The sequence below is a fragment of the Octopus bimaculoides genome, chromosome 12 (assembly GCF_001194135.2).
Source record: "Octopus bimaculoides isolate UCB-OBI-ISO-001 chromosome 12, ASM119413v2, whole genome shotgun sequence".
In the NCBI taxonomy this organism is placed as follows: domain Eukaryota; kingdom Metazoa; phylum Mollusca; class Cephalopoda; order Octopoda; family Octopodidae; genus Octopus; species Octopus bimaculoides.
In genome coordinates, this window is record NC_068992.1 from 8,723,625 (window position 1) to 8,734,663 (window position 11,039).

At 34.8% G+C, this 11,039-nt stretch overlaps 1 protein-coding gene across 1 annotated transcript in view; it reads left to right on the forward strand.

Moving 5' to 3' along the window:
* The first annotated feature begins 1,335 nt into the window (after positions 1-1,335).
* The window catches only part of LOC106880182 (protein disulfide-isomerase A3), a 19,427-nt gene continuing 9,723 nt past the window's right edge, over positions 1,336-11,039 (forward strand). Inside the window, exons 1-4 of the mRNA XM_014930036.2 lie at positions 1,336-1,796; positions 8,330-8,417; positions 9,085-9,202; positions 10,349-10,456. Coding sequence (XP_014785522.1) covers positions 1,645-1,796; positions 8,330-8,417; positions 9,085-9,202; positions 10,349-10,456 — 466 coding nt within the window. The 5' untranslated portion in view covers positions 1,336-1,644. The remainder of the gene's footprint in view (positions 1,797-8,329; positions 8,418-9,084; positions 9,203-10,348; positions 10,457-11,039) is intronic.

The window sequence follows — 11,039 nt, forward strand, 5'->3', positions numbered from 1 at the left end:
TACTTTAATTCTAGATCTGCTCGGTCAGGGTCAAGTAATCAATAAAAACAAATAAAATAACAAATAAACATCGTGTAGCCAGATAAACCTTATCTAAATCACTATTCAATTTATCGTCTATTCATAGCAAACAAATAATTTTGAGAGAAAATCTTTTTGTGCCTGAAACGCAAGATAGATATTAGGGCACAAGCCGTTCTCCGTAAGCGAATTCACAGCGATTTGGTTTCAATTTCGGCACTACTTAAATACAGAGGTCCCGTATGGTTAGGGTTAGTTTTAGGGTTAGTTCTTAGGGACCTCTATATTTAAGGAGTATCTCAGTTTCTATTCGAAAATATTCCTATATTGGCCTTGAAGGTTAGAGGAACATAATATAAAGACCGATTTCGTTTATGTTTGCATTAAATTGCGAAACACCAAATAAAAAGCCCTACTAACAGTTGTCGGATCAAGAGGGTGATGGATAAGGGGGACTTTAGAAACGAGGCTGCTTCATTTATACTAAAGAAATCGTGTCACAGAGCTGATTTGTGTCAACATGCAAGGTCTATTGGGAAAGCTCAAATTCCTTAGATGATTCCTGCGTGTATCCTTTGCCGAAGTACATAGGTGATGTATGTATATTGCGTAGATACTACTTCGTTGGAACACGTAGCTGATAATTTTTGCTGCAGCTCTTCGTGCCACCTGGACTGTTTCTTAAGTGTACAGAGAGAAAGAGAGATAGCCTTAAGCAAGCGGTGGGAGAGCGATGATTAAATTGATTCATTGATCCTACTTAAGCAAACCATTTACCACGAGGTATAGCATTCATCTCCATTAGCTTCCACAGTTTAAGTTTCGAAAATATAAGAGTTAATTTGGTGTAGTGATTTGTTACGTTCTAGTATCGATACACAAGCGTAGTATACCTTAAAAACGAGCAAGCTTGAAATCTCATCGAATTACAAATAATTTCTTTCGACTGAATTATAACAAATGATCTTTTTTAAAAAAGATATATTATTGAACATAATGAAAACACCTTTGGTTTTGGGGGAAATAAATAAATACAACTTGGACATTGATTTGAAATTACTATTATTATTAATAATAATAATAATAGTAAAATTTACATAGATATTCAAAGCGGTAACCTTTGTTGACCTGACCTCTGTGTGTGTGTGTGTATTTGTATGTACTATTTCAGAATGTGTTTGTATTAAAGGTAAAAACCAAAAAATTGGTATTGTAGTTCAGGTAGTGACATTTCGTGACCTCCGTTGACCTCTTCTTCGGTTCGAGGCTAGATTTCCGGAAATGTACGTTGCAAATTGACGTGGACCAATGAGAGTCGGCCAACACAGCAGAGAGAAGTTACGGAGGAGCCATTGCTGCAACTCTCTCTCTCTCTACCTTTAAAGCACAGAGCTATTAATCAGCTGTACATTCCTATGATAGTTGGCACTCGCCGGCTGTCTTTCTTTCTTTCCGTATAGAAAAATAAACAGCTCTTTATTACACATTACAAATTAACCTGCATTTCACTCAGCAAGTAAATCTTTTTCTACTTTCTTCCTCTTACCCTAATTTTTTCCCCTTCTCCTCTGCTCAACAAGATTACAACATATAATAATAATATATATCCATAGACTCTCCACAATGCTTCCTACAACATTATTTTCTCTGGTCGTGCTGTTGGTATTTGCAACCGGCGTGACTTTTGCAAGCGATGTCATAGACCTGAAAGACTCCAACTTCAAGAACAAAGTCGCTGACCATGATATCATTTTAGTGGAATTCTTCGCGCCATGGTAAGATATATCAAAATCCTTATATTTATCCTATTAAAGTTCGACCTTATAATTAATAACATTTAAAGCAGTTTTGGCTCATGTTTTATTCAAAAATTACAGCCACGTAAATATACAGTTAAAACCCATCAAATTGGAGGATATTAAACGGACAGTTTTAAAGTCCTTGCGTTTCTTTTGCATTCTGAGTCCATTTATCGCCATGGTGACCCTTTTCAGTCTTCCAGGGTGGTTTATATCCCCGCCTCTAAGTACCAGTAAAATACTGGGGAAGTCCATGAAACTGTTTATAATTCTGGCCTTGCCTCTTACCTTTAAAATCTTTGTATTCATGTATATATGTACAGTAAGACCTTCTGTAAATCTCTGTATTTCTCTTCTATATAAACCACCGCCCTCTCAAAATACTTTGTGATTTCTGATATATACCAGTGTATGGGATATTAGGATGATTAATTTGGGGTGTTCGAATTTCCCATCCATATTTTTCATGTTTCGATACCCTGCTGGGAACTGTCAACTAGACTGAGGTAGCAATTTTTATTAATCATTTATCGATCTCATTAGTGACTTAAATGTATGTAACGCATGTGTGGTTGTTTCTTTTCCTGTATGTATATCCACCTAAGGTTATTAAAATGTAAAACATTTATTTAGAAGTATTCTTTCGTTACGAAAGAGTACCTACTAAGCCAGTTTCGGCCAACAAGGGAGGGAGCTTGCCCGCCCATTGCATGATCGCTTAACTGGCTAGAAATAGCAGTCAGATTTCTTACAAGTATCACACCCGTTTTAAATAATGACGAATTCGTTAGATAATATAGTTTGTGATGTAGAAAAAAAAAAAGACAGGTGGTTATATTGAAATGCCTTTGATCTTGGGGAAAACTAGTAAAATTAAATGGATTACAATGGAATCTGTTCATTTGCTCGCATGTTAAGAAAATAGTAGCCAAAATCACGACCATTAAGTCTTTAAAAAAAAAAAAAAATGACATCTGATACTGTCTGAAAAAAGGCACTTGGTCACGGCTGGAACGTCTGTTTTATCAGGGCAACAAGTTATTTAGAGCTTTCAAATGAATGCGGTTTGAAAAGATTTTTTGATGTTTCTAACGTTTAAAAGCCGCCCATTTAATCTTGACTAATTTCTAAAGAAAATGTGTTAGCTCCATTATTTCTGCAGAAATTGGGCGACTAAAACATGTCATTTAAATTATTAAATTTTGAAAAATCAAATAATTTTCTTGTATTTTGTTAATTTTTTTTTTATCTTGAGCAAGCAAATCTCTTTATGTAAAGCAGTGAACCGGCCCTAATTTAAAATTGGGATCAATTTTAGAATTGTGGCAGTTTTTTTTCCTACGTTAGCCCACATGGAGGAGACCTATTGTTAAAACGCGTTTCAGCTTTGAATAATCCTTTTTCTATCTTTCAGAGTGTGATTTGAGGGAGTTGACTACTGTTTCTTATCAGGTTGTCACGTATTAGATGATATGAAATATTAGTAATGACTAAATTGGTTTGGAGGTGTGTATGTGTTGTGATACTTGGCTTCAGAAGAATTTTAACTGGGGATTCAAAGTTTTTTTCTTTTCGGGGACTAACTTTCTCACCTGTATATGCTGGTTTTCAATTCCTACATTTTCTGCGATTTCAAATCCCCGTTGTTAATTCTATGTATACTCCTTGCACACTGCTTATAGATAATACTTGTGTGTGTGTGTGTGTATATTTTAAAAATTTGTTTACGGGAAATCTTTTGAATATGCAGATAAAGCATATCACGCCGGCTACAAGTAATAATGCTGGCTGGTGAACCAGCTTTTTGGGACTGTGCCGATATAATGTAGGATATAGTAGTAATAACAATACTTTATCTCTTTATTACCCACTAGGGGACAATACATCTGATTGGGGTCAGATAAAACGTATGGGGTTACAAAAATATGACACAATTAAAAATATAATAAAATCGAAAATCGAATGTTTACAACAAACAACAAATACTTCTTGGATGGAATTTATAAATATTTTAATGCAACGCTATGCACTATATATATATATATATATATATATATATATATATATATATATATATATATATATATATATATATATATATATATATATATATATGTATATATATGTATGTATATATATATGTATGTATGTGTCTATGTATGTATTACAACAAAATTTTATGTCTTGGGCATTAGTTACCCAAGGTTTCGCATCCACATTCTTTTGAGTGCTTCTTTCTGATATGTTTTTAACTAATATATATTTTCTATGTTCGCATGGTACGGACACACCTTACAAGAAATATTTCCACCTGTGCTTTAGGTACTTTTAAATCCGTGGAAATTATATAGCTCTCAATCTTCCTAAATTCACTGCAACCACTTGTAAATCGATTGACCAACGGTGTTAGTTTTTTTTTTTTTTTTTAAACCCAATCTTTAAAAATGCCTAAGAGTTACTCAGCTTAGTTCATCAGACGAGTAACGGCCAAATGTAAAATGCAGCAGAAAATTATTCACAATGAATCGTAATTTTATGAAATTTACGGCAGATTGTGAGATTATAGAATGTAAATAAGAAATTTGTGAGACTGGTAAATAGGAGTGTAAAATATATAAAGAATATTTGGTAAAGATTGAAACGGATATCGAAATGACAATCCAAGAAGTTACAACCTTATGTTTTTACTTCTGCTAACGGATTTTATAGATTCCTGGTTATGATACTTCTGCAGGTTTTCTTTGAATTATTATTTAGTCATCTTTGGTGGAGCAGACCTAAGATCTCTGCTGTGACTTTTTTTCTTTCAGATATTACATTAGCAAATGTAGTTTAAAAAAATTTTTTTAAGACGTGATTTCAGGGAAATTCTGTGATTGGTATGGCAGCATTATAGTCAACGGTTATAAGGGTAAAATATGTCTTAGAAGTAATCAGAGGTATTAAATTGCTGGACCAGGTAATGAAAGTTTAGTTGTAGTGCAAATAATAAGGGAAAAGTTAAATAAAATGAGATGCAGTTTGGGTTAATATTTTAGCTCAAAGTAAACAGCTGTATTTGACTTCTGACCTGGAGAATTCCTTCAAGAATCCTCTGCTTCTTGATTTGTTGGTTGCTGGTGAGTGTCCTTCAAGTTGTGTGCAGAAGTGATCTCCTTAGGGTGAGAGTAATGAGGGCAATGAATTTTGTGTGCAGGGGTGCTGTCCTTAGGGTGAGAGTAATTGAGTACAATGTATTTTGTGAGCAGGTATTTCACTAGGTTCAGCTGTCAGTCCCTTCCTATTTATCACAGTCCTCCTAACCATAACTGAGTTTAAGATTGGTTGCCTGTTGGAACTCCTCCATGCAGGTATGGCAGCAGAACCTGGAATCAAAGGGCCTTAAAAATGGAATCACAAGAAGTGTCACTTGGAAAGTTGGCTTTGTCTGTAGCAGATGTACAGGAGAAATAAGCACTAAAAACACATAAGAAATAGAATCACTTGTCATCCATCCTGCATTCCTTATCACTTTATTTTCCACTGAATGGCCCTTTTCCCTGAAACTATCTATCTGCTAATATCCCACTCTCTGTCCTTGTGTGCTCCTCTCTTTATACTTGACTATCAAATCCCTATTTTCCAGCTTTCTGTGGTTTTATTATACTATTGGTATCCATCTTAGTCTACCATATGTCTTTCTATCTATCATCTCCTTCCCTGTTTACCATTTACTACATTCACCTCTGTTCCCAATTCTAACCATGTTATTCTTCTTTCACACTCTTGTGAACCTACCTGTTCAACCATCCTTAATTCACTGTCCCCTATTTTCTTTTTATCCATCCTGTACTTCTCATTCCTGCCATCCTTCTCTCTTTCTAGCTGGAATAGCCATACACCTATTCTACAGCAAGACACCTGTTCTTGTCCTATCATATTTTAGCTTTTCATCACCTAGAACAAAACCACTTCCCTCAATACTGCACTTCCACCTAGGTGAAGGGTCTTGTCTTGCAAGTTTTGGTAACCTCACAAAAATAGTTCTCAATATACTCTGTAAAGTAGCTGACATTAGGAATGGTGTCCAGTTGTAGAAGGCATGTCAAAAGCTGATATTGGCACTCAACTCAGTCCCTGGACTCTTTAAATCTTGCCAATCCATCCAACCTGTGCTAACATGGAATGTAGATGTTAAATAATAGTCATTTTGTTGACAGTACTAAATGATAATTTGTCTACTTCAGAAGTGCATTGTTCTGTATTTTAATGCTTATTCTTACCCAATTAACCCTATATGTTGCTCTAGGACAGTGGTTCTCAAATTTTTGCTGTTCAGTGCCTTTTACTGAGTAGCATTTTGCAATTTCCTTTCTCCATGTTTGCCCCCCCCCCCCCAAAGCTTATGATGCTTATTTTGTTACACTAAGCTATTCGTGGGCAAACTGCAGCCTGTAGGACTTTCTGAATGACTTACTTAATGAAAAATTACTTTAAACGTTTTCATTAGTGCTGCTTGCCTGATACTGAGCCATGTGTCATGTGGTTTGCTTCAGAAAAGTTGCCCATGTCTACAACACCATTCAGCATGTTCCTCCTTTGAGATGTTTGTTCCGAGGGGAAGTTTTTGTGGAAAATAAGTTGGCAAGGACTTGTAGGATATTGTATTGGATCTTGGCACTTAATCAGTCATTATTTCTATTTGCTGATAAGTGTTCTCTTCATATTCTAACCCCAACAAATATTTTCTGGAAGATATGTTTAAAAAATAAGTATTGTAATTTGTTTAAATATTTTATTCTTGAGACAAAAGTCATGACACCTAGACAATTAAGTGCTCTCTTCCATCTCCTTGTGAGCTCTCAATGCTCCCAAAATTGCACTACTACTTTAAAAACCACATTCTACTTATTTTATCAATGTTTATTTATAGAATGGCTGTCAACTTTAAGTACATCAACACTCATGCACATGACTGTGCATACACAGTTGTTTTGCAGCATCTTTTTGGTCAGATGACCGTTCCATTTATATGTAAGATATTTCCATTCCATACTGTACATCAGTCCATCCAAGGGTGGTTCTCGTAGCAGATCTGATTTTCTGTGAGAAGAGGTTGTTAGCTTCTGGCACAACTCTTCAGTTTTTGGAGAAAAGAACTCTGAGTGCCCCCCCCCCATGACCTTGCTCATATTGCAACATAGTTGATTCTGAGAAAGAATTCACTCCAGTGCCTAACTGGTATTGCATTTATTGACCCTATTCCCCTAGAAGGGTGAAAAGCAAGGTTAATTTGGACTCTGTGCAGTCAGCTGGAACTGCATCGTTAAATCATATGCTCTAATTCTGGCAGTGTGTGTGTGTGTGTGTGTGTGAAATGAGTTTACTATTGAGTAAAGATGGGGTTTGTCTTGATGTGTTTTGAGATTTTTGGTCTTCACTGCTGTACAAACATGCATGCAAAAGCAATGTCTTAGGGTTGGAGAGAAGAGGACCCAAAAACTTTAAATAAACTGAAAACAATAATTTTTACTGGCTTGAAACTGGTGGCCACTTAACATAAGTATTGTATCTCTCAGCATTGAGGATACTTTTTGAAGACCTACAGGTATTTTGAATTAAAAATGTTAAAAGATAAACCAAAATCAAGGTTTCTCCATACTTGGATGTTTTCTGTTTCATAGTGAACAACATATGGATCCTGTTAATCAACTTACAGTCTGCATTTTGTCTATGTATAGACATGAATAGAGATAAACCTCCTCTGGAGTTAGAACTGGTTAATGAAGATCATTAACCTTCATTGTAAGGTTATGGACCTACTTCAACAGAGAAACTTAGGACAGGACTGTTTATTAGGTGTATGAAAGTTTGTTTCTAGAAGCACAAGTTTTGTTGCATGTTTTCATAATTGGTTTTAAATTGGTGGGAATTTCTTTGGAGATCCTCAGATCATCTTCATGTAACATATGTTTAGTTCTAGCAAAGTATGCGATTTATTTTTAATGGATAAAGCTCATGGTCTTTTGGTATTTCAGTAGGATGGATTTTACATTGTTAGTTGGAAAATGGGCATTATATACATCTATTGAATCTTCTGAGATATTTGGAGTTTTCCATTGTTGTTTAACCCCAGGCTAACTTTGTCAATGTCGACCTATGATTAAAGATTTTTTTCCAATTGTGACCATATCTTTTTGTAATAACAAGAACAATCAAGATAAGAGGGTATTTTAATTGCCATTTCTGGCTGGCTGAACAATTATGTAGAGGCACTCACAGTGACTGTTGTCGTCGTCTACTTACCATCCTGTTGGTGCTTACTGGAGCAGAATGGGCAGTCTCTTTTATAGTATTGCTCAGAAGATAGAAAACTTGTCTGAGTTTCGTTTGCATCCTTGTAAGAAGGCAAATTGAGTAATTTGTTGGGGATTGGGGCAACTTAATGTTTTCTGTATCTAAATTACTGGATTCATGTTTAACTGGAAAAGGTTAACTAAATCACCTTTTTCTTTCTTTTTTTTTGTAAGGTGTGGACATTGCAAAAGGTTGGCTCCTGAATATGATAAAGCAGCATCAGCATTAAAACATAACGATCCACCAGTGCCATTAGCTAAAGTAAGTTTCTTGTTAGTTTAACTCTTTTCATATTTGTTCACCGAGACAGCCTTAGTTCTTTGATATAAAACTGCGTTTATTATACAAAAATTCGTTGTAAAAATGGTTCATACTTAGCCCTTTAGCATTTAAACCAGCCATATCTGGCCCAAATATTCTATCTTGTTCTATGTTTAAACTGGCCAGATCTGACTTCTCACACCTATCCTACAATGTCATTCTCAATATATACAACCATGTCATTGAAATTTCAAAGCTACAAGCTAATGCATGGTTAATTCAAAACAATGAATGAAAAAGCATTTCATTTGACATAGTAATCTGGATGCTAAAGGGTTAATTTAAAACCTATCAATTTTTTGGAAGACTTTTAAGTTACATTCTAAACATGACGCTTATTTTGCTAAATCCCATAAGATTCTTAATTTCAAAATAAATTAGGATACCTAATTAGAAGTATGACCATGAAATGGTTATTACTTACCTGAAAACTTAGCAAATCCTTTCTGGTAAATCCATTTATTTTTCAACGAGGATTGCTCTGACTTTTTCTATCTTAATCCAATTTAACATTTAGTATAAACCATAACATGAACAAACATTCAAAGGAAAATAAAGAATAAAATTTAGTAGTTGAATATGTGCTTTAATTATATCATTTGTCTAGGTTGATTGTACTGCTGAGACAAACACCTGCCAGGAGTATGGGGTATCAGGGTACCCTACTTTAAAAATTTTCCGGAAAGGAGAATTTTCTGAAGAGTATAATGGACCTCGAGAAGCAGGTAAATGTTATTTTTAATCCTTTAGCATTTAAGCTGGCCATATCTGACCCAAATATTCTACCTGTTTTAGGTTCAAACTGGCCAGAGCCAGTCTCTCACACCTGCCTTACAATGTCATTCTAAAAATAAATCATATCATCAGAATCTTGAGGCTACGAGATAATGCACGATTAACTAAAAAAAAAAAAAAACAATTTGAATATTACATTTGACAAATTAATTTGAAGGCTAAAAGGTTAAATCATTTTGCAGCTAGGTTTCTCCACTACTAGCATTTACTGAATAAAGGGTTCTTGTATTTTTGATTGCACTGTAGCTTAATTTTTCTATCTACTTTTGAACGAAGAATGTTTTCCTGCTTCTCACAATCTGCCTGACTCACAGATTCCAATCGATCTTGATAGTTATTTTGACCACTGTGCTCAATATACTTTCATGGTTAGAGTGGAAATTTTCTTAATCTCTTTGCTTTCTCATGCCAAATTGGCCTTAAGCCAAAAGATCGGTGATCTAAGATCTTCCATTCTATTTTTCATGTTTAGTGTATTAATGATTGTTACCCAGTGTGTTCCTTACTTTTTATGGTGTGGTTTGAGTGAGATATGACTGCTATTTCTAGTGACTCTGTGGCATATACCATTGTCAGGTCAATATCTTAAGATTTTCAAACACCTGAACATTTGAAGTTTTCAAATGACTTCCCATCTAGCTGTACATGAATAAGAGTATAGCATGTTTGCTTCATTATTATTGAAAGCATTTTTTTTTGTTTGGTATGCAATGAATTCTTTTCAAAGGAACTCCAGGTTAGCCCCTTAAATAGTCATATGATCAAAAATATTCCAGTTTTGTCTATTTTGTCATTTTGTTTTGCTGTATCCAGGTTTACATTTTTCAGTGTGTAATTTTTAAGATAGCAATTTGAAGATTTGACTGGTCATTCTAGCAGGAGTAAAAGAGTAAATTGCAAATGTAGGAGAATACATTTGTGTTTTACAACTTCATCATCATTCAATGTCTGCTTTCCATGCTGGACGATCTTGAAGCTTATTCTAGATTTTGTTTTTAAAAGTTACAATCATTATGGATGATGATTTTTATAATGTTGACTGATAAATTTTCTGTATTGTGTACCTTTTGTTACAGATGGTATTGTAAAGTATATGAAGTCCAAAGCAGGTCCTTCTTCTAAGACCTTACTCACTACCGAAGATGCCAAAAAATTTACATCTTCTCAAGATTTTGCAGTAATTGGTAAGGAAGTCCTTTACATTTGCACTGTATTTTAGATTTTTGACTTTATTAATATAGTTGCACCAATGATGTTTCCTTACTCATTTGATTTTACAAATTATGATATTAATTAGTCCTGAGGTGTAACTTGAATTCTGTTAGTAATTGTTTGTTTCTAAAAAAATTTCAGATTCTGTTTTGTTGAATAAGTTTAATATTTTCATGAACTTTCGGTGCAGGCTTGGCTGTGTAAAAAGCTTACTTCCCAAATATGTGGTCTTAAGTTTAGTCCCACTGCATGACCTCTAAGCAAGTGTCTTTTACTATAGCCTTTGTCTGACCAAAGCCTTCTGAGTGGATTTGGTGGATGGAAACTGAAAGAAACTTGTGTGTGTGTGTGTGTGTGTGTGTGTGTGTGTGTGTATATATATATATATATATCATCATCATCGTTTAACGTCTGCTTTCCATGCTAGCATGGGTTGGACAATTTGACTGAGGACTGGTGGACCAGGTGGCTACACCAGGCTCCAATCTGATTTGGCAGAGTTTCTACACCTGGATGCCTTTCCTAATACCAACCACTCAGAGAGTGTAGTGGGTG